This window comes from Nansenia antarctica, assembly GCF_963989245.1.
Source record: "Nansenia antarctica genome assembly, chromosome: 2".
NCBI lineage: Eukaryota > Metazoa > Chordata > Actinopteri > Argentiniformes > Microstomatidae > Nansenia > Nansenia antarctica.
Window position 1 is genome coordinate 24,561,070 of NC_137675.1, and position 21,466 is coordinate 24,582,535.

Sequence of the window (21,466 nt, forward strand, 5' to 3'; positions counted from 1 at the left end):
TGTCCAATGTCTCTGTCTCCCTCCCCCCCTCTCTCTTCCTCTTTCTCTCTCCCTCCCTCTTTCTCTCTCCCTCTTTCTCTCTCCCTCTCTCTCCCTCCCTCTCTCTCCCTCCCTCTCTTTCTCTCTCCCTCCCTCCCTGCAACATAATTATGCTTTAAACACGAAGCGTGTAGTGTTAACTAAATGTTATTTATCATATGGTCTCATTCATTGATTACTAGCTATTACTAATTGATCATGGCCATTTAGCACATTTAAAGCTTAAACGTTTTAGGGGCACTTAAGCCTGATTTATACTCCTGCGCCGTAGCCTACGCGAGAGCTCTCCAAGTTTATAGTTCTACGTTGGTCCGCGGACCGCGTCGCGTTGGTCGGTGTACTCATAGCGGCATAATAGCGATCAAAAAACTAGTTTTTTTTATGCTTGTTGTAAAGAAAATGTCTATAATGCATTGAAATGACAGTAAACTATCATACATTTTCAAATCTTTATTAATAAGTAATTACAGAAAAAGTAAATGACATTTCTGTCATGACTTCCGCATTTACGAGAGTCGGAATGTGACGCTACCAAGCGGACCAATCATAGTTCTTATAGATAACTTAACATTAAATATGTCTATCATAAATATAATTTAAACCCAACGAACAGCCATGGGGCTCCCTGTAACTAATCATTTATTTCTAAATAAACAGGATTGTACATCTCGTAAATGTGAATCGCGCTCAGGAAGGCTGTGCCTGACGCTTCCATAGGGCCTCCGTTGGAACGGTGTATTCAAAGCGGCATAAAAGCGATCTTTTTGTTGTGCTTGTTGTAAATAAAAGTTATATGATACATTGAAATGACATTAAACTAAGATAATACGATGGTTATCATAATTTTTCAAATCTTTATTAATAAGTAATTACAGAAAAGGTGAATGACATTTCTGTCATGACTTCCGCATTTTGGGCGACGAGAGAGTCGGAATCTTGTCTGAATCATGTGCTACCAAGCGGACCAATCACAGAGCTTACGGTTACGTGCGCTCTGACGCGTGGTTAGATTTTTTGAGAGGAGCGCGTCAAGGCTACGCAAGGGCACGTGGGACTACGTAAGCTTACGCGTAGCCTACGGCGTCGACTTTACGCAGAAGCCTAAACCGGCCTTTAGGTGGCGTAGCGGGTTAAGCGTTGACCATGTAACCGCAGGGTCCCTGGTTCGATTCCGGCCGGGGACATATCCTGCATGTCACCCCTCCTCTCTCTCTCACCCATCCTTCCTGTCTAAATCTCTACTGTATCTGTCAATAAAATGAAAATTGAGTGGGACTGCCCCACTCAGGAAAAAAAAACAAAACGTTAAAGCTTAAACGTTTTAAAGTTCAAATGTATTTATTTATTTATTGTATTCCAACCTCTATCTGCCTTGACTCAGACTTCCTGTCTCTGACTTCCTGACTCAGACTTCCTGTCTCTGACTTCCTGACTCAGACTTCCTGTCTCTATCTGCCTTGACTTCCTGTCTCTCTTCCTCAGGGTTGAAGCAGCTCCTGGACGCTCAGCAGCTGTGTGACGTAACGCTGCTGGTGGAGGGGAAGAGGCTGATGTGTCACAGGTAGGCTAACGACTACCATGATATACGCACGGCTAAATGGAATGTTGACACATCTTTTCATATTACAGCTAGGGGTGTATATATAACGTCACTCTGCTTCGCAGAGTGCCTAACCACCCCACTAGCTGTGCCGATATCCACGACATACCACGCCTTCTCGTTCCATAACGCTTAAATCTCTCATATCTTCTAGTAGAACCACTGTGCAGAGCAGACCTCCAACGGTGCACATTATCAGGCAGAAAGGAATGTCACACATATTCTAATAGGCTCATGACTCATCTCTTCTTCTTTTTTTCTGAGTGGGGCAGTCCCACTCATATTTTTCATTTTATTGGACAGATACAGTGAAGACAGACAGGAAAGTAAGGAGAGGAAGGGAGAGAGAGAGAGGGCATGTCAGCAGGGCATGGGCCGGATTCTAACCCATGCCGACATGGGCATATGTGTGCACTGTAGACCGTGGTGCTAGACCACTGGACCACCCCAGGCCATGGTGCTAGACCACTGGACCACCCCAGGCCATGGTACTAGACCACTGGACCACCCCAAGCCATGGTGCTAGACCACTAGACCACCCCAGGCCATGGTGCTAGACCACTGGACCACCCCAGGCCATGGTGCTAGACCACTGGACCACCCCAGGCCATGGTGCTAGACCACTGGACCACCCCAGGCCATGGTGCTAGACCACTGGACCACCCCAGGCCATGGTGCTAGACCACTGGACCCCCCCAGGCCATGGTGCTAGACCACTGGACCACCCCAGGCCATGGTGCTAGACCACTGGACCACCCCAGGCCATGGTGCTAGACCACTGGATCACCCCAGGCCATGGTGCTAGACCACTGGACCACCCCAGGCCATGGTGCTAGACCACTGGACCACCCCAGGCCATGGTGCTAGACCACTGGACCACCCCAGGCCATGGTGCTAGACCACTGGACCACCCCAGCAGGGTTTCCGTTAACCGGTAATTACCGGTCTTTGTCCGATAAAATCTGTTGAAGTCCGACATATTTAAACCTCTTCGGTCATATTGTCCGGTGAAAATAACCGCTAAACCCAGTAGCCCATTCGGCGGTAACCCGCCCCATCTGGCAACCCTGTCTCTCAACGGCGCGAGTAGTTTAGTCAGTTAATTTAGTTTGATCTAGTCTAAATAAAACCACTGCAGTGACCGGAGTCAAGGTTACTGTTCTGCGTGTTTTGGATGTGCTAGAGCACAGTGAATGACCACCGAGGGCCGTGAGATGCGGCTAGTAAAGGACGCTAGCGGCCATCTCAACCCCGTTCATTGATTGAGCCTGCCGTGCCCGTTCCAGCCCTGAGTCGGGAGAAGTACTACGGGAGTAGTGCGCTACTATCGACAACCTGGGCTCCTGGTACCATTAATTAGGATTGATTAGATTAGGTTGACAATACCACACTACATTTGAGTTTAGGGATATCAATGTTAGATATTTGTGTATGTTTTATCTTTATGTATTAAATGTTATAATTGTTCCACATTTGAGACCTGTCTTCCCCCCACTCAGTTATTCAGTCGGTGTCCATCATTTTAGTTCAATTTAGTCTATCTATAGCAGGGGTCGGCAATTAGGTTTGGCCTCGGGCCCAAAAAAAAAATAGCCACTAGATGGCGGGCCCGAACATAATTTAAGTAATTGATTGTTAAAAAATGTGACACGTTCTAATGCTTTGACTTTTCTTTCGAGAAATGTACACATCGCTAGTCAACTAACACAGCTTGTTTTGTGAGCCTGCTAACAATGTAAAGTAGTGTTATAATTAACAAGGTAGCAGTCCAATCCATTTCGTTGCAGTATTAGGCTTGACTAGTGAGTTTGTGTTGTGATTCTCAACAACGTTGAAACGTAGTTTCACCCTTTTCCATAGTTTTGAATAATAAATGTGTGGACTGACGATGTATCGCAGCCTAACTTATTCTAATAATTATTTAACATACTTTTATTCTGAATGATTCCCCCCTCCTCCAGACAAGGTCACATTATTTATTATTGGATTGGTTGTTTGCGTGTCGGGTGAAGTTAGCTAAACATTTAACCTGCTAACTAGCAAGAGAAACATAATGTCACTCTCCAAAGGTCTAAAGAGGAAAGTTGACGGTGAAAACAGGGCATTTAAACAGGAATGGACAGCGAACTATACGTTCATCCTACCTTTCATCAATGCAAAATCTTCCGTGCTCACAATGTTCCCTTTCTATACATGCGAGTCGTCCTTTTCCTCAATGAATGTGATAAAGACGCACGAAGGAATCGATAGATGCATAAAAACTAAAAAAAACTGCCTGCGGATTAAAGTGACGTCAATATCACCAGATATCAAGCAAATAGTGACCGATGGGAGATGCCACTTTTCACATTAAGTGAGTACCAAGCCTGTCGTTATTGTATTTAATAACCTAATTGTATTTTGTATATTTTGAATGAATGGCTTATGGCTCATTGTACTTATTATCCCTAATAGCGCGTTTGCTCTGTCGTTTCAGGAGCATAGGCCTACCACCACTTTTGCGCCGATTTTGTTGTCAATGTTTTTCAGAAAATTAAACAGAATTTGCTTTGTTACTGTTCATATGTGTGTTGCAGTCACATACGTAAACATTACGTTTGAATGATTTAATGAGCTGATGTTATTTTTTTTTTCAAACCACACACCGCATGTCGGCTATTTCAGCACCACGCCGTGTCCACCTGCTTATGATTCACTATGAGGGGTTCAGCGTCAGTGCGCTTCGGTGCACCCCGCTGCCTGATTGTCTGTCCCTGTGTCATTCACTCTCAACATGAATAAAAGTACAATAAGCATTATTCAGGTGGTGGTAGATTCTCTATTCGGACATTATAGGCGCGGTGTGGGACTGTCGGTCCGATATTGTAAAAAAATAAAAAATAAAGGGGGATTCTCAAAATAATCTGCTGGGCCAAATATTATTGGTGACGGGCCAGCAATGGCCCACGGGCCGCCTATTGCCGACCCCTGATCTATAGTGTTAGAGTTTAATTTGTGCCACTAAGGTGAAATAGTCCACGGGTGTGTATCCCCCCGATACATCCTCCCCATTCTCATACTCCCGAGTCCGAGTAAGTGTGATTTGACAGGCAGCTAGACGTAATGCCTTCCCAATCAGCGAGACGTGGTTATAGAAATTACGTTGTTTTATTGATAAAAAGGATAAAACTGGAAAGAGAATATAAAAAACTTACATTACTGTCGTGAAACTATTTAACACACTTCAGTTAACGTAATGTGGAGTCCGTTCATTGATCGATCGATGCAGTCCGTTCAAATGAAAAAGTTCAAATCAAAAGCTAAACTAGGCATACTTAAAATTACCAATTACATACTCAAATCCCATTAATGTAATTGAAATAAACATCTTAAAGTAGCCTACAGTCGTAATTCAAAGTAGCAACGGTGACTAGGCTGCCCAGTGTGGCGCGCGTGCAGCCCTGGACATATTATGCCATAGTAGCGCATGCGAATCATGAAAGCTTATATTATTATATAGTTCGCGATCTAATCGTATCGGATGAGAAATAGACATTAAACGGCATATATAGGCTACACAACAGCTAATCACCGCGACAAACAGCTATATTATATTTGAATATGATGACCGGAATATATCACGTTTGTCCGGTAAATTGAAATATTCCCGGACACGTTGACCGGCACCAAATTTTTCTAACGGAAACCCTGCACCCCAGGCCATGGTGCTAGACCACTGGATCACCCCAGGCCATGGTGCTAGACCACTGGACCACCCCAGGCCATGGTGCTAGACCACTGGACCACCCCAGGCCATGGTGCTAGACCACTGGACCACCCCAGGCCATGGTGCTAGACCACTGGACCACCCCAGGCCATGGTGCTAGACCACTGGACCACCCCAGGCCATGGTGCTAGACCACTGGACCACCCCAGGCCATGGTGCTAGACCACTGGACCCCCCCAGGCCATGGTGCTAGACCACTGGACCACCCCAGGCCATGGTGCTAGACCACTGGATCACCCCAGGCCATGGTGCTAGACCACTGGACCACCCCAGGCCATGGTGCTAGACCACTGGACCACCCCAGGCCATGGTGCTAGACCACTGGACCACCCCAGGCCATGGTGCTAGACCACTGGACCACCCCAGGCCATGGTGCTAGACCACTGGACCACCCCAGGCCATGGTGCTAGACCACTGGACCACCCCAGGCCTCCTCTCATATTTTCTAGTAGAACCACTGTGCAGAGCAGACCTCCAACAGTGCACATTATCAGGCACAAAGGAATGTCACACATATTCCTACTAAAGATAGGCTTGAATACTGTCTCACTTGAATGGATGCGTTGGTGTACTCGATCACTAAAATAGTACATGACATTTTAAAATACCACAATTAGTGGTGTGAACTGACAAAAAACCTGACAAAGATGCAACTGTAAGTAGTTGTGCTGTTTGAGGCTGGCAGCCCGGCCCGGCATGTGGTGATTAGGTTTTCTAGCTGTACAAGTCGATATAAAACGGGGTTGTGGGAAATATCTGAACTGCGTTCCAAGCCACGCATTCATCTCTGTTATATAATTGGTTGATGACAACAAGCATTGTGATTGGCCAAGAGCTGTTAGAAGCTGTGATTTAATAACAATAATGTCATGGTTAAATCACATAATCTGATATTTCTATGCCGCAGTAGAGTTGTGTATCAGGTTTATTAGGAACACCAGTACATCTTGTTATTCATTCAGGTGGTGTGATGGTGTGGGGAATGTTTTCTTGGCACACTTTGGGCCTGTTAATACCAATCAATCATCGTTTGAATGCCACAGCCTATTTGAATATTGTTGCTGCTTTTCAAAATCACATCAGGATAAGATAGTATGAAGCTATTTTGCAGAGGGTTTTCTCTCTCTCACCCATCCTTCTTGTCATATCTCTACTGTCTCTATCCTCCTCTTTCTCTCTCACCCATCCTTCCTGTCACATCTCTACTGTCTCTATCCTCCTCTCTCTCTCTCTCTCTCTCTCTCTCTTTCACCCACCCTTCCTGTCATATCTCTACTGTCTCTATCCTCCTCTCTCTCTCTCTCACCCATCCTTCCTTTCACATCTCTACTGTCTCTATCCTCCTCTCTCTCTCTCCCTCTCTCTCTCTCACCCATCCTTCCTGTCACATCTCTACTGTCTCTATCCTCCTCTCTCTCTCTCTCTCTCTCTCTCTTTCACCCATCCTTCCTGTCACATCTCTACTGTCTCTATCACAATTTTAAAAATAAGATAAAATAAAAAGCCCCATATCAATCACAATAATGATTTTCCCATCTCCTTTCAGAGTCCTGTTGGCAGCGGTGAGCCCGTACTTCCGGGTCATGTTCACCAGCCCCCTGGTGGAGTCCCACCTCACTGAGATCCGATTGGAGGAGGTGACCCCGTCCGTCATGGAGACCGTCATCCAGTTCGTCTACACCGGGGAGGCGGAGCTCTGCCTGGACACGGCAGAGGACCTGTTCGTGGCGGCCAATCGGTTTCAAGTGATGCCTCTCCAGGACCGTTGCTCTAGGTAACCGTAGTCATAGTTACTGGGTTGCGTTGGGTTACTGGGTTGCGTAACCTATTGTATATGTGACACGTGACTCTAATGCTTTGGTCCTCATCGGGACATCGAAGTTGGGTGTTAGCAGGTTCACAAAACAAGCTGTGTTAGTTGACTAGCGATGTGTCGTTGATTTTTTTTTTTTTTTTGAAATTTTCTTTTTATTGTCAATAGTCATTGGTTACAACAATCGTCATTACATTCAACATATCACAATCAACTCAGTTCCTATGACCAAAGTCTTTTTTTCTTTTTTATATTAAGTAAAGTAAAGACAAAACAAAAACAAAAACAAACAAAGAAAAAAGTAAAACAATAGCGAGTGAACTTTCATCTTACATATGATAGATTAGAATAGAAAATGATTCAAGAAAATAAACACAATTACATCACCCTCTCATGTTCTTTTAACAATTCAACAGAAATCTGACCTTACAGGTTTAACATATCCAGTCCATTTCGTCCAGATCCGATAGAATTTTTCTACCTGAATTCTAAGGGAGTATGACATATTTTCCATTACATATATATCATGAATTATATCTGTCCATTCATCCACTGTGGGTACGTCTGGCTTTAACCATTTTCTTGTGATAGCCTTTTTACTTGCTACCAGAAGTATCAATATCAATTTTCTGTCGTTATTGTCCCAATTTTCGAATGAGATGTTTCCCAGGTATAAGGTGTCACATTTGAAGGGGATGTTAATTTCAAAAATAGCTACCAGATTATTGTGTATCTCCCGCCAAAATGGGACTAGATTTGGGCATTCCCAGAATACATGGTAGTGATTGGCTTCATTCAGTCTACAGGATCTCCAACACGCTACACCCGTCCCCTGGTGTCGTTTTTGTAGGGGGGTGATAAAAAACCTTGTAAGGTTTTTCCAACTAAATTCTCGCCACGTATTTGAGCATGTCGTTTCCCATTGTAGTTTACATAATCTGTCCCAATCCTCCCCAGAAATAGTAAAATTACCCTCTTTCTCCCATTTCTCTTTAATATATATTGTATTGACTGTTTTGAGATTGATCTGGCGGAAGCCATTGTATAGTCTAGATACCACCTTGTTGCATATCAATGATTTGCTTGCTGATGTAAATACTTCCATAATTCCTGTTACCCCCTCTTCTGATACTCCCCCTAAATTCTGATTGAAATGGTGTCGGACCTGGAGATACCTATAGAAATCATTTTGTTCCAAACCATGTTTTCTCTGTAGCGATTCAAAGCTATGGAATGCCCCCTTGTGGACAAAAGTTAAATAGTTCGAAAGGCCTTTTTCAACCCAGACTTTAAATCTAGCATCTGTTTTGTTTGGAGGGAAGTCTGTGTCATATGCACACCATCTTAGCATTTTAAGTGAGTCCCTTATACCACACAGTTTCACTGTCTCCTGCCAAATCTTCAAAGCCACGTTAATCCAGGGATTATTTTTATTTGTCATGTTGTTTATTAATTCACTATCTGCAACTATCGCTGCTATTTGAACCCCTTCTGTCATTGCACTCTCAATTTCCTTCCATCTTGCAGAGTATGATGGAGTACACCAACACACTACAGGCCTTAATTGAGCTGCGCAATAGTATTCTCGTAAGCAAGGAAGGCCAAATCCCCCGTTTTCTTTTCTTAACTGTAGAGTTTTGTATCTGATTCTGGGTTTTTTCCCTTGCCATAAATATCTAGATATTAATTTGTCCCATTCTATAAATTGCTTAGCAGGTATCTCCACTGGAAGAGTCTAGAATAAATACAGTAACCTTGGTAGGATGTTCATCTTAACAGACTCCACCCTAGAGCTCAAACTCAAGAAGGGAATGAGACTCCACCGTAGTACATCTGATTTTAGTTTTACATTCAAAGGGCCATAATTAAGATCAGATAATTTTGAGACATCTTTTGGCAGGTTAACACCTAGGTATTTTATTGAATCTGCATCCCATTTCAGGTTATATTTCCCTCTAATATCGTTGGTTGGGTCATAGTTAAGTGTTAGTACCTGGGTCTTCTGAATATTTAGTTTGTAACCTGAAAGTGTCCCATATTCCTCTAATAAACCCATCAATTTTGGGATTGTCTGTGTGGGCTGTGTTAGATATACCAGGACGTCATCCGCAAAAAGACCAAGTTTATGCTCACCAGCTGCCATGTCTATTCCCTTAATTTCAACATTTTGTCTTATCCATTGGCTCAAAGGCTCAATAAAAAGGCTGAATAGGAGTGGGGAAGCGGGACATCCCTGCCTGGTTCCACGTTCCAGAGTGAAGGATCCCGATAGGGCACCATTAATTTTGATCCTTGCGGATGGGCTATCATATAATGCTTGGAAAGTTGCAATAATAGACTCATGAAAGCCGAATCTCAATAGTACCTTGTATAAAAAGGTCCAACTAACTGAATCGAAAGCTTTCTCAGCGTCCAAACTTACAAGAGCTGCCTCTATTCCGTGTTGTGTCACTTGTGTGTGATATGTCTGATAATGTGTAATGACCTTCTAATGTTGTCTTGTGTTTGCCTTTGTCTAATGAATCCTGTCTGATCTAAATGAATGAGTTTAGGTAGAATCCTATCTATTCTTCTGGATAGTATTGATGTAAACAGTCGATAATCGAGCTGGAGAACACTGATAGGGCGATAGCTATTACATTCTAGTTTGTCTTTCCCTTCCTTCGGTATGACTGAAATTATTGCTTCCCTCCACGAGGGTGGAATTTCCATTTTCTGTAGTACCCAATTAAATGCCTTCAGTAATGTTGGAGCTAATTGTTCTCTAAATGATCTGTACCATTCAGCAGTGAAACCATCTGAACCCGGGGATTTGTTTGCCTTCAATCTCGAAATTGCTGATTGTAATTCCTCTATTGCTATTTCGGCTACCAAGTCTTTATTTTGTTCATTAGTGACAGAGGGTAAATCAAGAGAGGCTAGGAATGACTCAATCTGTAGGTTGTTGTCCACTTGTGGTTGGGAATATAGTCAGGGCTTAAAGTACTCCGGCACAGTGCCGGATTTCCGGCGCGGGAGAATAAATAAATAAATAAAAAAAACTGCAATTGCGGAATTGTGGTGGCGGGGGCGCTGTTTCACAAATAACTTAGCTTTCGTGTTTGCTAGCGAAACAGCTGATAGTTGATGTTGACTGCTCAAGGAGAATACATATTTGAAAGTACAGAATGCCTGAGAGCCTTATATTGCATTATATTACATTATATTTTGAATGGCCATCTGGTGCCTGAATATAGTTTTTTCCTTTACATATATAATGACATTTCCACCATAAATTGATGGCGAAAGGGCACAAATTGGTGCATATCAATTCACCAGAATGCAAGAAATTAAGTGTTTGATGCTCGTTTAAGGACCCCCAGACAGCCCTGCTTCATGGGTCCCCCCCGATGTCAAACACCACTGGTACCACCTCCGCCTCATTTTGAGCCAGGAAAAACCCTGAGTAGTGACGGGAAGCCTTATGGGACGTGGTGCCAAGAAGGAGAATATAAGTGATAGTGGCTTAATAAGTAATCAGTTTGTTCTTTTAAAGACATGTATATATTTTATTCTGTATTGTTATAGTGATAGTGGCTTAATAAGTGATGCAATCAGTTTGGCCTTTTAAAGACATCTAATTTTATTTATTTTTTATTAAGTATAAAACAGTATTATGAATGAATGAATGAATGGTCTTTATTGTCATTACAGTTTTTCCCAATTGCTAAAACACAAAAGCCAATTCTCTAAACCAAATGACCAGTTCTCTAAACACATTTAATAAAACTAGCTCCCATTTGCCAAAACCATAAACACATTTCACATGAAGACACAATTCACAAAACACAATCCTCCTTTTCTCATAAATCTAAACACATTTTGTCTTGCTAAAACACAAGTTGCAAAAAACTCAAATTCTCAAATTAAAGCTCATGTGATGCAAAATGCTTGCCACAGTCAGCAAAATTTTAACACAATGAACACACCTGGCTTCATTCATTAAAGATAACGACTCAAAATTTAAGACACTTGTTGCAAATGATTGTGGTGTGTGTGTGTGTGTGTGTGTGTGGTATAGTTCCATAAATAAATAAATAAACATCACACCCTGAACATTGTTTTCAGTGAGTATTGTTGTGTGTAATGGATCCTCTGTAGTGTTTGCATTGAGTTGTGATACAGTACAGTATTGTACATGTTACGGTACATGTGGGAATACGGTAACATTTTTCAAACCTTTATTTACGTAAAACTCGATAGGACAACAGTGCAACAACTTCGCGGCTGAACTTTAGTAAAATTTCGGACATCATATGCCATTTAAAGGGGGGAAATAGATATCTAAAAATTCATGACTATCATGCAAAATCAGCCTTACTGTAATGTAAAATATGTAATGTTAGATATAACGTTAGACAGGGAGCGCAGATTTATTTTTATGCATGACTATCATACATGTGGGAAAACTAGGGTTAGGGTTAGGTGCTAGGGTTACAGTAAGGTTAGGGTTAGGATTAGGGGTAGGGTTTGAGTTTGAGTTTTGAAGAGAGAAGGTGTGGTTTTGCTTATGTAGCTTTAGAAAAGTGTGTTGTGTTTAGAGTTTTGGGGAAATGGAGGAAAGTTTTGTGAAATGTGTTTTAGCAATTGAGAAAAACTGTAATACAGTACAGGTACCATACAACAACATTTAGGAGGGGGGGCTCCCCTGGTGCTTGGAAAAAGACTAAAAACACGAGGGCCAAGGGTAAAATAAAAAAGGGAAAAGAGCTGGTTTACATAAATAAAGGCTATGTACACTATCTACTATACTACTATACTATACAATAAAACACTGTGCTGTACTCTATGCTATGCTATAAATATCCTAACTTTTCCTATATCTGAACCTTATGTACACAAGGGTTGTCATATTGCACATAGTATTGTTGCACATTCATTTAAAGTATTAATGCATTTTAACATTGAGACATATATTTTGTATTGACTATAAAATAGTATTAATGCATTTAAACATTGAGACAAGAAGCTGTCTTCTGTACCCGCTCTCCCAATATCTCAAACTGTGACCCCCCTCCCCAAGAAAAAGTTTCAGGCACAGGATTTTTTCCCACTTTAAGCCCTGTATAGTGTTTTATAGAACTTTTCGAAACTCTGTTGAATTTTGTCTAGCTTACATTCTATCGCTCCGGATTCGGGGTTCCTTATTTTATAGATTGCATTATCTGCTTGTTGTTTTCTTAGTCTATATGATAAGAGTTTCAATGATTTCCCACCTACTTCATAGTATCTTTGTTTTGTAAATAATAGTTTTTTTTGTATGTCCTGGTTGCCTATTTCATTTATCTTTCATTTCATCTATCTTTCATTTCTTGTTTCACCCTGTTATCCAAATTGTTACTGTGTTGTCTTTGTAGATGTTTTAATTTAATTTCCAGGTCATGCAGTCTTTGTCCTCTAAGTTTTTTTATAAGTGAAGTTGTGGCGATGATGTTACCCCTCATTACTGCTTTAAGTGCATCCCAGAGCATATTCGGAGCCACTTCCCCGTTATCGTTTAATTCAAGATATGTTCTAATTTCAGTCTTCATGGCCTCCCTTGTCTCTGGGTTATTCAGGATACTTGAATTCAGCCTCCATATTGTAGACCTTGGCTTTCTATTGAGACACACAGGGCCAGTTTCACAGACAAGGCTTAAACCTAATCCTGGACTAAAAAGCATCTTCAATGGAGATTTTACATTGAAAGTGTGATTTAGTCCAGGACTAGGCTTAAGCCTTGTCTGTGAAACCGGCCCACAGACATGTAAATAGGGCTATGATCAGAGAGGGCAATCGGTCCTATGTCACATTGACTTATTCTATGTAGGTCTCTATTGTAAATAAAAAAATAATCTATCCTTGAGTATACGGCATGGGGGGAGGAGTAGTGGGTGTAGTCCCGGCTGGATGGATACAATTCTCTCCAAACATCTATGATTCCCATTTCCTTCATTAATGCTTTTATCTTCCTACTTATAGGTTTTGACTCTGGATTACCGCTAGATGCATCCAATCTTGGGTTTAAACGAACATTAAAGTCCCCCCCACAGATTAAAATTCCCTGAGATTTTGTGGCCATTAAATCAAATATCTGTCTATAAAACGTCCAGTCACTACCAGGAGGAGCATATACATTCAGTAAACTCACTAGGTTCCCTCTATTTTCCCTATTATCATTATAAACCTACCATCTTTATCTTTAAACTCTGATATGTGTTCATAGGTCACTGTATTTGATAACAGTATGGCCACACCCCTCCTATGACCTGGTTCGTATGAGGATGAATATACATATTTAAAACCCAATTTATTCAATTTGGCATGCTCTGTATTGGTACGGTGGGATTCCTGTAGGTATGCTATTTGTATTCTATCTTTCTTTAATTTTGTTAGGATCTTCCTTCTTTTTATCGGGTTAAGTAAACCATTAACGTTAAAAGAAACTATTCTTATATCTTGCGTTTAGGTTATAACATGTGATATTTCCATCATGTACATGAAAAGCTTCCCAGTCGCTACAGTAAACAGTTGTAAACAAACATTAACAATAAAATTAAAAAAACAAGTAAAAGAAAAAATTACTTGAGTTACTTCCAAGGTAGGGGTCACTACTACAACCCTCCACGAGCCTAAAACAATAGTCTCCAAGGGAAAACCCCTCTCCCGTAGACAGAGAGGGCCCTTGGAGATAACAGTATGAGAAGGCTCCATCGTTCGTTCCTTTCCCAATTCTTATTTGTATTTAAATTATTCAACTAGGTAACTCACGTTTTTTTTATACTAACCAGCAAACAGTTTCAATAGTATGAGCTGAACTCACCCACCCAAAGTGTCCGTTTAATTCTGAGTAGATTAGTAGGGCAGTCGTTGCTTATAACTAATCATTTCACTCAGCTTTTACCGGACTACCCGTCTGTGGGTGGTGGGGGGTCTCTTCTGTAGCGTTGCAATGTCTCCTCTGCCACGTCTCCCGGTCCGTCTGCCGCCTGTCTGCCATGTCAGCTGCCTCAATTGCTCCATCAGCGTCTCCGGGGCTCCGATGGGCTTGATGGAGAGACCTCTGTTAGCCATGTCCTGCGTCGCCTCTTCCACGGTCTCGTAGATCTTGATCCCCTCGTCATATTTCACCTTTAACCGGGCTGGGAACATCGTTTGGAAGTGGATGTCTTTATCCTTCAGGATCCTCCGGGCCTCTGCATATTCTTTTCGCTTTTGGAGAATGCGTGGAGCATAGTCGTTGTCCAGATTGACTCGCGTCCCCTGCCAGGTGAATCCCTTCTTTTGCCATGCCGCGCGGAGCGTCGTTTCTTTGGTTCTGAAGCTGAGGAACTTTACCAAGATGGATCTTGGCTTTGCCTCTGCTGGTGGCTGAGGACCGAGGGCACGGTGGGCTCTCTCAATTTGTAGACTCGTTGTGTTGGGTATGGCGAGGTTTTCTAGGAGTAGTTTTTCGATCACGATTGTGATCATCGACGAGGAGTCCTTTTCTGCCCCCTCCGGAATACCGTAGATTCGGATATTATCTCGTCTGGAGCGGCCCTCTAGGTCGGTTAGCTTCTCTTCTGTCCTGGCCTGTAGCTTTAGCATTTCTGTCAGGATATCTTCCGTGTTCTGAATTCTCTCCTCGGCATTCACAATTCGCCCTTCTGCCTCCTCCAGTCTAACGTTTGCACTCCTTATTTCTTCTTTTATATCCTCGAGTTGGGTCTTATTGTCCCGTCGGAAATCTCTCAGTTCTCTCAGAATCAGACCCAAGTCTACTGTGTTTTCCGGGAGCATTGAATCGCCCTCGTGGTCGTCATTGCTAGCATTGGGAGAGTTGCTACGACTTTTTTCGATTGGAAACTGTTGCTGCAGTTGCATCTTGTCCATTTTCCTAGTGTTCATCTCTGCCCTCTTTCACTATTTATTTGGTATGAAATTTGGTATGAAATTCGAAGTTTGAGGGACTTTAAGAACGTAATTGAACGGGAGAGCCTTCTTTATGCTGCCATCTTGTCCTTGTCTCAACCGGAAGCCGTGTCGTTGATTTTCAACAACGTGTAAATGTCTTCACATTTTTCAAAACAAAAGTCTGATCATTACATCGGATCCCGACATGAGGACCAAAACATTAGAACGTGTCATGAATTGGAATTTCTCCAAAATACAGTTGGCACTTAGGAAATAATTTAGCTGTTAGAAGACCCCAACTAAGCAACCCATCTAAATCACTTTCTGTGTGTGTGTCTGTTCCAGGTTCCTGTTTGAACACCTCTCTGTGGACAACTGCCTGGGCATGTACTCCCTGGCCCGCTCCCACCACGACCAGCTGCTCCTCCGGGCCTCCCAGCGCCTGGTGGCCCAACACTTCCCCCGCGTGGCCCGGCAGAAGGACTTCCTCCTGCTGGACCCGGGCACCCTGGGAAGCCTGCTGGGGTCCGACCGCCTGGGCGTGGGCTCGGAGGGGGAGGTCTACGACGCCGCGCGCCGCTGGGCCGAACACCGGCCTCTAGAGCGCTACGCCCACATGCCGGCCCTCCTCCACCACCTCCGCCCGGGCCTGCTGTCCTCGGAGGAGAGCCGGCGTCTCTCCCAGGAGCTGGGCCCCGCGGGGGCGGTGGGCGGGGAGGGTCTCGGGGGTCCGCTGAGGCCCAGGGAGGGGATGTTCGAGAAGAAGATCGTCTGCGTGGGCCTGCAGCACACAGAGGACGAGTCTCTGACGGAGAGGGAGGTGGATTGCTTCGACCCGCGCACGGGGCAGTGGGAGAAGCTGGCGGCCCTGGAGTCCCTGCAGTGCCCGGGGTGCACGGTGGTCGGGGGGCGCCTCTTCGTGGCCGGCGGGATCCTCCGGGGGGGGTCGGTGTCGTCGCTGGTGCACGAGTACAACGCCGAGCTGGACCGCTGGTTCGAGCGGCCGTCCATGGCTCAGCCCCGGGCCATGCTGGGGCTGCTGGGGTGCGGGGAGTCCCTCTACGCCCTGGGCGGCTGCAACCGGGCGGCGCTGCTGGACACGTGCGAGACCCTGGACCTGGCCTCGCTGCGCTGGAGCCCCGGACCGCGCTTGCCCTTACCGCTGCGCTCCTTCGCCTGCGCCGCCCTGCGCGGACGCCTCTACCTGCTCGGCGGGTCCACGCTGGAGCAGAACCGTGCCGTGGTGCACGCGGGCGTGCTGGTCTACCACACGGCCACCGAGTCCTGGAGCCGCGTGGGGCTGGACTCGGGCGCCACGTTCCTGGCGGGCGGCGTGGCGGTGCGGGGAGGGGTCTGCGCGATCGGGGGCTACATGAGGGACGCCTCTTGGTTCATGGACGGGAACTACACGCACCTGGAGCCGTTGGACGCCACCAGGCGGGTGCTGTTCTTCCGGGAGGGGCGGGGCTCCGTGGCGGAGCGGGAGGTGATGGGGGCGGAGAGGGGGGCAGGGGGTGGGGGGCCCGTGTTCCCGGGGCTCCCCAAGCGGATCGCGGCTGGGGGGGTGGCCCGGTGGAAACAGAGGATCTACGTTCTGGGCGGGGAGAACAGCGCGCAGTTCCTCGACAGCATCTACTGCGGAAGGCCCGGCTGGACTTGCTGGGTGCGGTGTCGGGAGAAACTGCCGGACACATTGGGGGGGGTCAGCCAGTTTGGATGTGCCACTGTTAAGTTCCCCAAGAAGCACATCCTGTCACGACTGAGACTGGCCCGGGAGGCAGTGAGTAGCCTAAATTGTTTAACTTAAAAACACATTTTACGCCCCGCGGTGGTGTAGCGGTCTACGCACTGGCCACTAGTGCATGCTGCCCACCGAGGCCGGGGTTCGTATCCCGGCTCGCCAGATCCAGATATGGCCGAGGCACACGGGAAGCGGCATATTGGGCGGCCGCTTCCGAGGGCGGTATAGGAGTATTTCTGGACAAGGATCCGTCGCGCAACACCGCCCCCTGGGTGCCGGAATAACGGTGCTGGGCTCGAGGAGCCAGTCAGCTAGTCTGCCTGGCGGCCTCTTCTGGGACTGCCGGCCACGGGGTCGTGCGGCGGATCCTATGCAATAGGCAGGGGATAATTGGATGCTAGGTTGGGTTCAATTGGCTACCAAATTGGGTGAAAAAGGGATAAAATCTGAAAAAAAATTAAAAAAAAATTAAAAAAACATTTTACGTTATAAATAAAAATATAGAAAATAAGTAACTCACCATAGGAGCAGTAAAAAAAACTGTTACTCTCAAATAGGAGGATGACTGAAAACGTTATGGCCTTTTTCCATTGACCGGCCTGGCACGGCTCGGCTCAGTTCGCTTCGACCCGCTTTTGAACAGTTCCTGGTACTGGCGCTTTTCCACTATACACGAGAGACCAGGATCGAGTAGGAGGAGTAGGAGATAGTAGGCGGAGTTACGCGGAGTTACTACTTTACCTCACTGTAGCATCATTGTTATGTTCAGGAGATGGCTACTGCCTGATTGTCTGCATGTTTTAATCATTTCTATTGGATTTTGTTCTGCACATATGTTGTTCTACACATAATAAAGTCATGTTTTTTGAACCCTTAAAACCACTGCCTTCACTTGTCTGCTTTATGAACTGTAGTATCATTGTGTGCCGTGTTATTCACGGACAAACACGGTGCCGTTTGCGGGTTAATAACTTCGGTTTACCGGGGGTTAGGATAACAATTCAAACGTGTCCGGATAGAGGAGAAGACAGGGAATCCAAAACCATTTGAATGGAGTCGATCCTCCACTCCTATCACCGTCGACACAGCGCGGAGCGAATTCCCTGTTAAAACGTTTCTCTGTCAACGGGAGTTGCGGTGCTGCACTCTCTCTATATATTTCGGGCTAAACTGTGCAGTGTAGCCGGCGTCCTGGTTCCTCCAGCAACCGGACACTTCCATAAATAACAACAAATATGTAATATGTAAATATGTATAATACCACGTTCATTGATAAAATGACGCCAGGGATGGAAAGGGGTGAAGGGGGATGATGAAGCTCTGGACTATGGAACGGCACAACACAACACAACGGGGGGAAATGCGATAAGAATTATGTCAAAATGCAGCACCATCATGCACAGATCAGCCTTAAAACATGTAACGTTAGATATATATCGTTATACAGGGAGCGATGTATTTCTACGGAAAGGCTGATAGATTGTAGAATCTTCTTGTCGGTAAAACGATGGAATCAATCTATTGAGGATTGTGATCTTAAATGCGTTGTCATCTCATGATAGATTAGGTGCACACTGCACAGCATACACGATTTGACAAGGAAATAGGATGTTCAACACGGGTTGGAATCTCTGTACTTGATTTATTAAGACAGTCAGCGAATGGTTCATCAGCACAGTATCTCAGCATCGGCATTCAACGACATCATTATACAGACAGGCTGATAGATACGAGTGCAGCGCTGTCTTGCTGGTAGTCAAATATATTTATTTATACAGCATATGGATGTTACGTGCCTGTTAGCCTACTTGCCGCTTTCAGTTCTAGTAGTTTAGATCTCGCAACCAGGGAAACGCCGACAAGACGCGAATCTACCGGCATTTGACTCATGAGTGAACGGCGAAAATGGCTGGACGGCACAGCAGCAGCAGCGGGTGAACTCCCGGTTCATCGAGTTTACGGTTAAAAGCATAACTTCTCAGGGTGTCAGCGCGGTGGTTAAGGGCTCAAAATGACCGTAGACCGATGGTGAAGTTAGCAAAGGAGTATTGTGTTTGTACCACCTCCACAGCCGGTGTTATTCACGGGCAAAGACGGTGCATAATAGCGATTTTTGTGTTGTGCTTGTAAATAAAAGTTCTATGATTCATTGAAATGACATTAAACTAAGATAATACGATGGTCAGCATAATTTTTCGAATCTTTATTAATAAGCTTACAGAAACTGTAGTGACATTTTCCAAGAGCGAATGTGGTATTTCAAGATGGCGGTTAGTGAAGAAATCTATGGACATGGGATGACGATTTCCATTGACCAATCAACGGTGTGCAGCGTCACACGTCACACGCAGCCTGGCAAAAAGATCCGGATCTTAAAATTTAGACCCTGGTCTCGAAGGGGAGCTAAAGAAGCGAGCCGAACCGACCTGACACGACCTGGAACGACATATGGAAAAGGGGAAAAGAAGCAGGCCGAAGCGGGCTGGCCTGCTTTGGCCCTGTAATGGAAAAGCGCCATTAGTGTCCTTAAGAGCGTCCAGCTTAACTTAAATTTAAACTCCAGCGAGAGACTGTAGGCGGCAGGCCTACTGGTTCTTGTTCAGAAAGATGATCATGTTAACATGTTCAGGGGTGAGAGACGAACGCAATCTGGTGACACGTGGACAAACTAATGTCCATTATTATTATTCAAAAAAAATAAAATAATAATGATTATCGATCAAAATATTTTGTGATCGACCAAGATCCTTATCGATCAATTATCGATCGTCGATCATTGATGCCCACCCCTAGCCTCAACTGAACGACTCGTTAGGATTTGTTTCAAGTTATATCGTTTATCTTTTTGCATGTTTTCTTTTTGCATGTTCTCACCTTTTCTGGTATTTGTGCCTTTAACACACTTTGTTATCTATCATAATATATTAGGTTTTTTCGAGATATGATATGTTTAGCCAGTTTCGTGAAGCTTTTTACAGTTTGCATTCAAATCTGTGTCTGAGCGATTTTCATGACTTGTAAATGTTGTACAGAAATAGTTGAGATTTGTATTCCTGTTTCACTCACAGCACACTTTTACAGACAAGACTATGTGTACTCTTTTATACGGTTTTATCAGGAAACGGCAAGGTAATCTAACTCTAGCTTATGTACAGGATATCCTCACTTGTCAGTAAAAACACACTGAGGACCCTATCAGGAGCTCTCATTCAATGTCACTTCGACTATGCCGTAACATCATGGTACTATAGAACCACAAAGGCCCATAAAACAAGACTCCAGACAGCCCAAAATAAACTGGTTAGGCTTCTGCTAGGCCTCAACCCTAGGACACATCTAACCGCTGCTCATTTTTTGAGCCTTGATTGGCTACGAGTAGTTGACAGAGTGCAGCAGCTTGCACTGGGCCTAGTCTTCAAGATACGCTACACCACAAAGACACCCAAGTACCTGTCAACATACTTCCAAAAAGTGAACAACGTCCACACTTACAACACCAGAGGAAGCTCCACGAACCACGTTCAACCGCGTTGCACCACAAACAAGGGTTTAAACTCGTTTACAAACTATGCAGTAAAGATGTGGAACGCCCTTCCTATAATCTTAAAGGAGTGTAAAACACTGCCCACCTTCAAAACCACTCTCAAAAAACATTTACAGGAGGCTGCAATCCGTAACTGGACCCTCTAAAACAAAAATCAGATTAAAAGACCTGAACTCACTGTACATACTTTGTGTTTTGTCCCCCGCCCCCACCTGTGGTGTATGTCCCCACCTGTCCTACCCGCTGTACATACCTTATGTTTTGTTGTATTGTTCTTCCCATGATGGATGTATGTTTATCTTGTAGATAGTAATAGTTATTTGTCTGTATTATCTTGTAGATAGTACTAGTTTTTCTGTCTGTCTTACATGTAACGATGAATTGAGAATCAAGGACCCCAATTGAAATAAGCCAGTGGCTTTCTTGGGTTTTTATCCTGTTAGTTGACCTTGTATGTAATATGTACTTTCATGTACCTACTTCTGCAAATCTTCTAATAAAGTTTTCAATCAATCAATCAAATGTGTGCTATATAAAACAGTTATAGCACAATGCTATTTTATCAGAAGTGGGTGAGCTTCGGGGAAATATTTAGTTTTGTCTGTAACCGTGGTTACCGATCTCTATGAATGCTGTGACTTGATTCCTTGTTTTATTGTTAATTTTGTCTCTTAGAAATGGTAAGACAGTCCATTGCTTTTCAGGTTGTTTTTGGTTTCTGCATAATTTTTTTCTAATAATGCAGAAAATAGAATGTTTTCGATTTTGATATGGTTGCCCCCCCCCGTCTTCCAATACAGACATTTAATGGTTAGCAATATTACATTTTTCCATACTTAGCTTATTTACTGTAAATGGCTTGTTTATATAAGCTAGAAAGACAGTTTTCCCCACCCGGGTCCTTCTCTCCATGATTTGTGAAGGAGGAGAAGGTGACCAATGACATCTCATCTGTTGACTGTTGACTACTGTTCTGTCACAAGTTTTCCAATCGTCAAAATAAATGCGTATTACTCACTTCTTTGTATGAATCTCCTCCTGAAATATCT

General features: G+C 44.2%; 1 protein-coding gene across 1 annotated transcript in view; it reads left to right on the forward strand.

Annotated features, from left to right (window-relative positions):
- The window catches only part of LOC308150000 (kelch repeat and BTB domain-containing protein 12-like), a gene marked incomplete at both ends in the record, with an annotated part of 22,152 nt that extends 1,051 nt beyond the window's left edge, over nucleotides 1-21,101 (forward strand). The window contains 4 exons of the mRNA XM_080522874.1: nucleotides 1,522-1,600; nucleotides 6,952-7,179; nucleotides 15,478-16,912; nucleotides 21,093-21,101. Of these exons, the coding sequence (XP_080379000.1) occupies nucleotides 1,522-1,600; nucleotides 6,952-7,179; nucleotides 15,478-16,912; nucleotides 21,093-21,101 (1,751 nt within the window). The remainder of the gene's footprint in view (nucleotides 1-1,521; nucleotides 1,601-6,951; nucleotides 7,180-15,477; nucleotides 16,913-21,092) is intronic.
- Nucleotides 21,102-21,466: the final 365 nt, after the last annotated feature.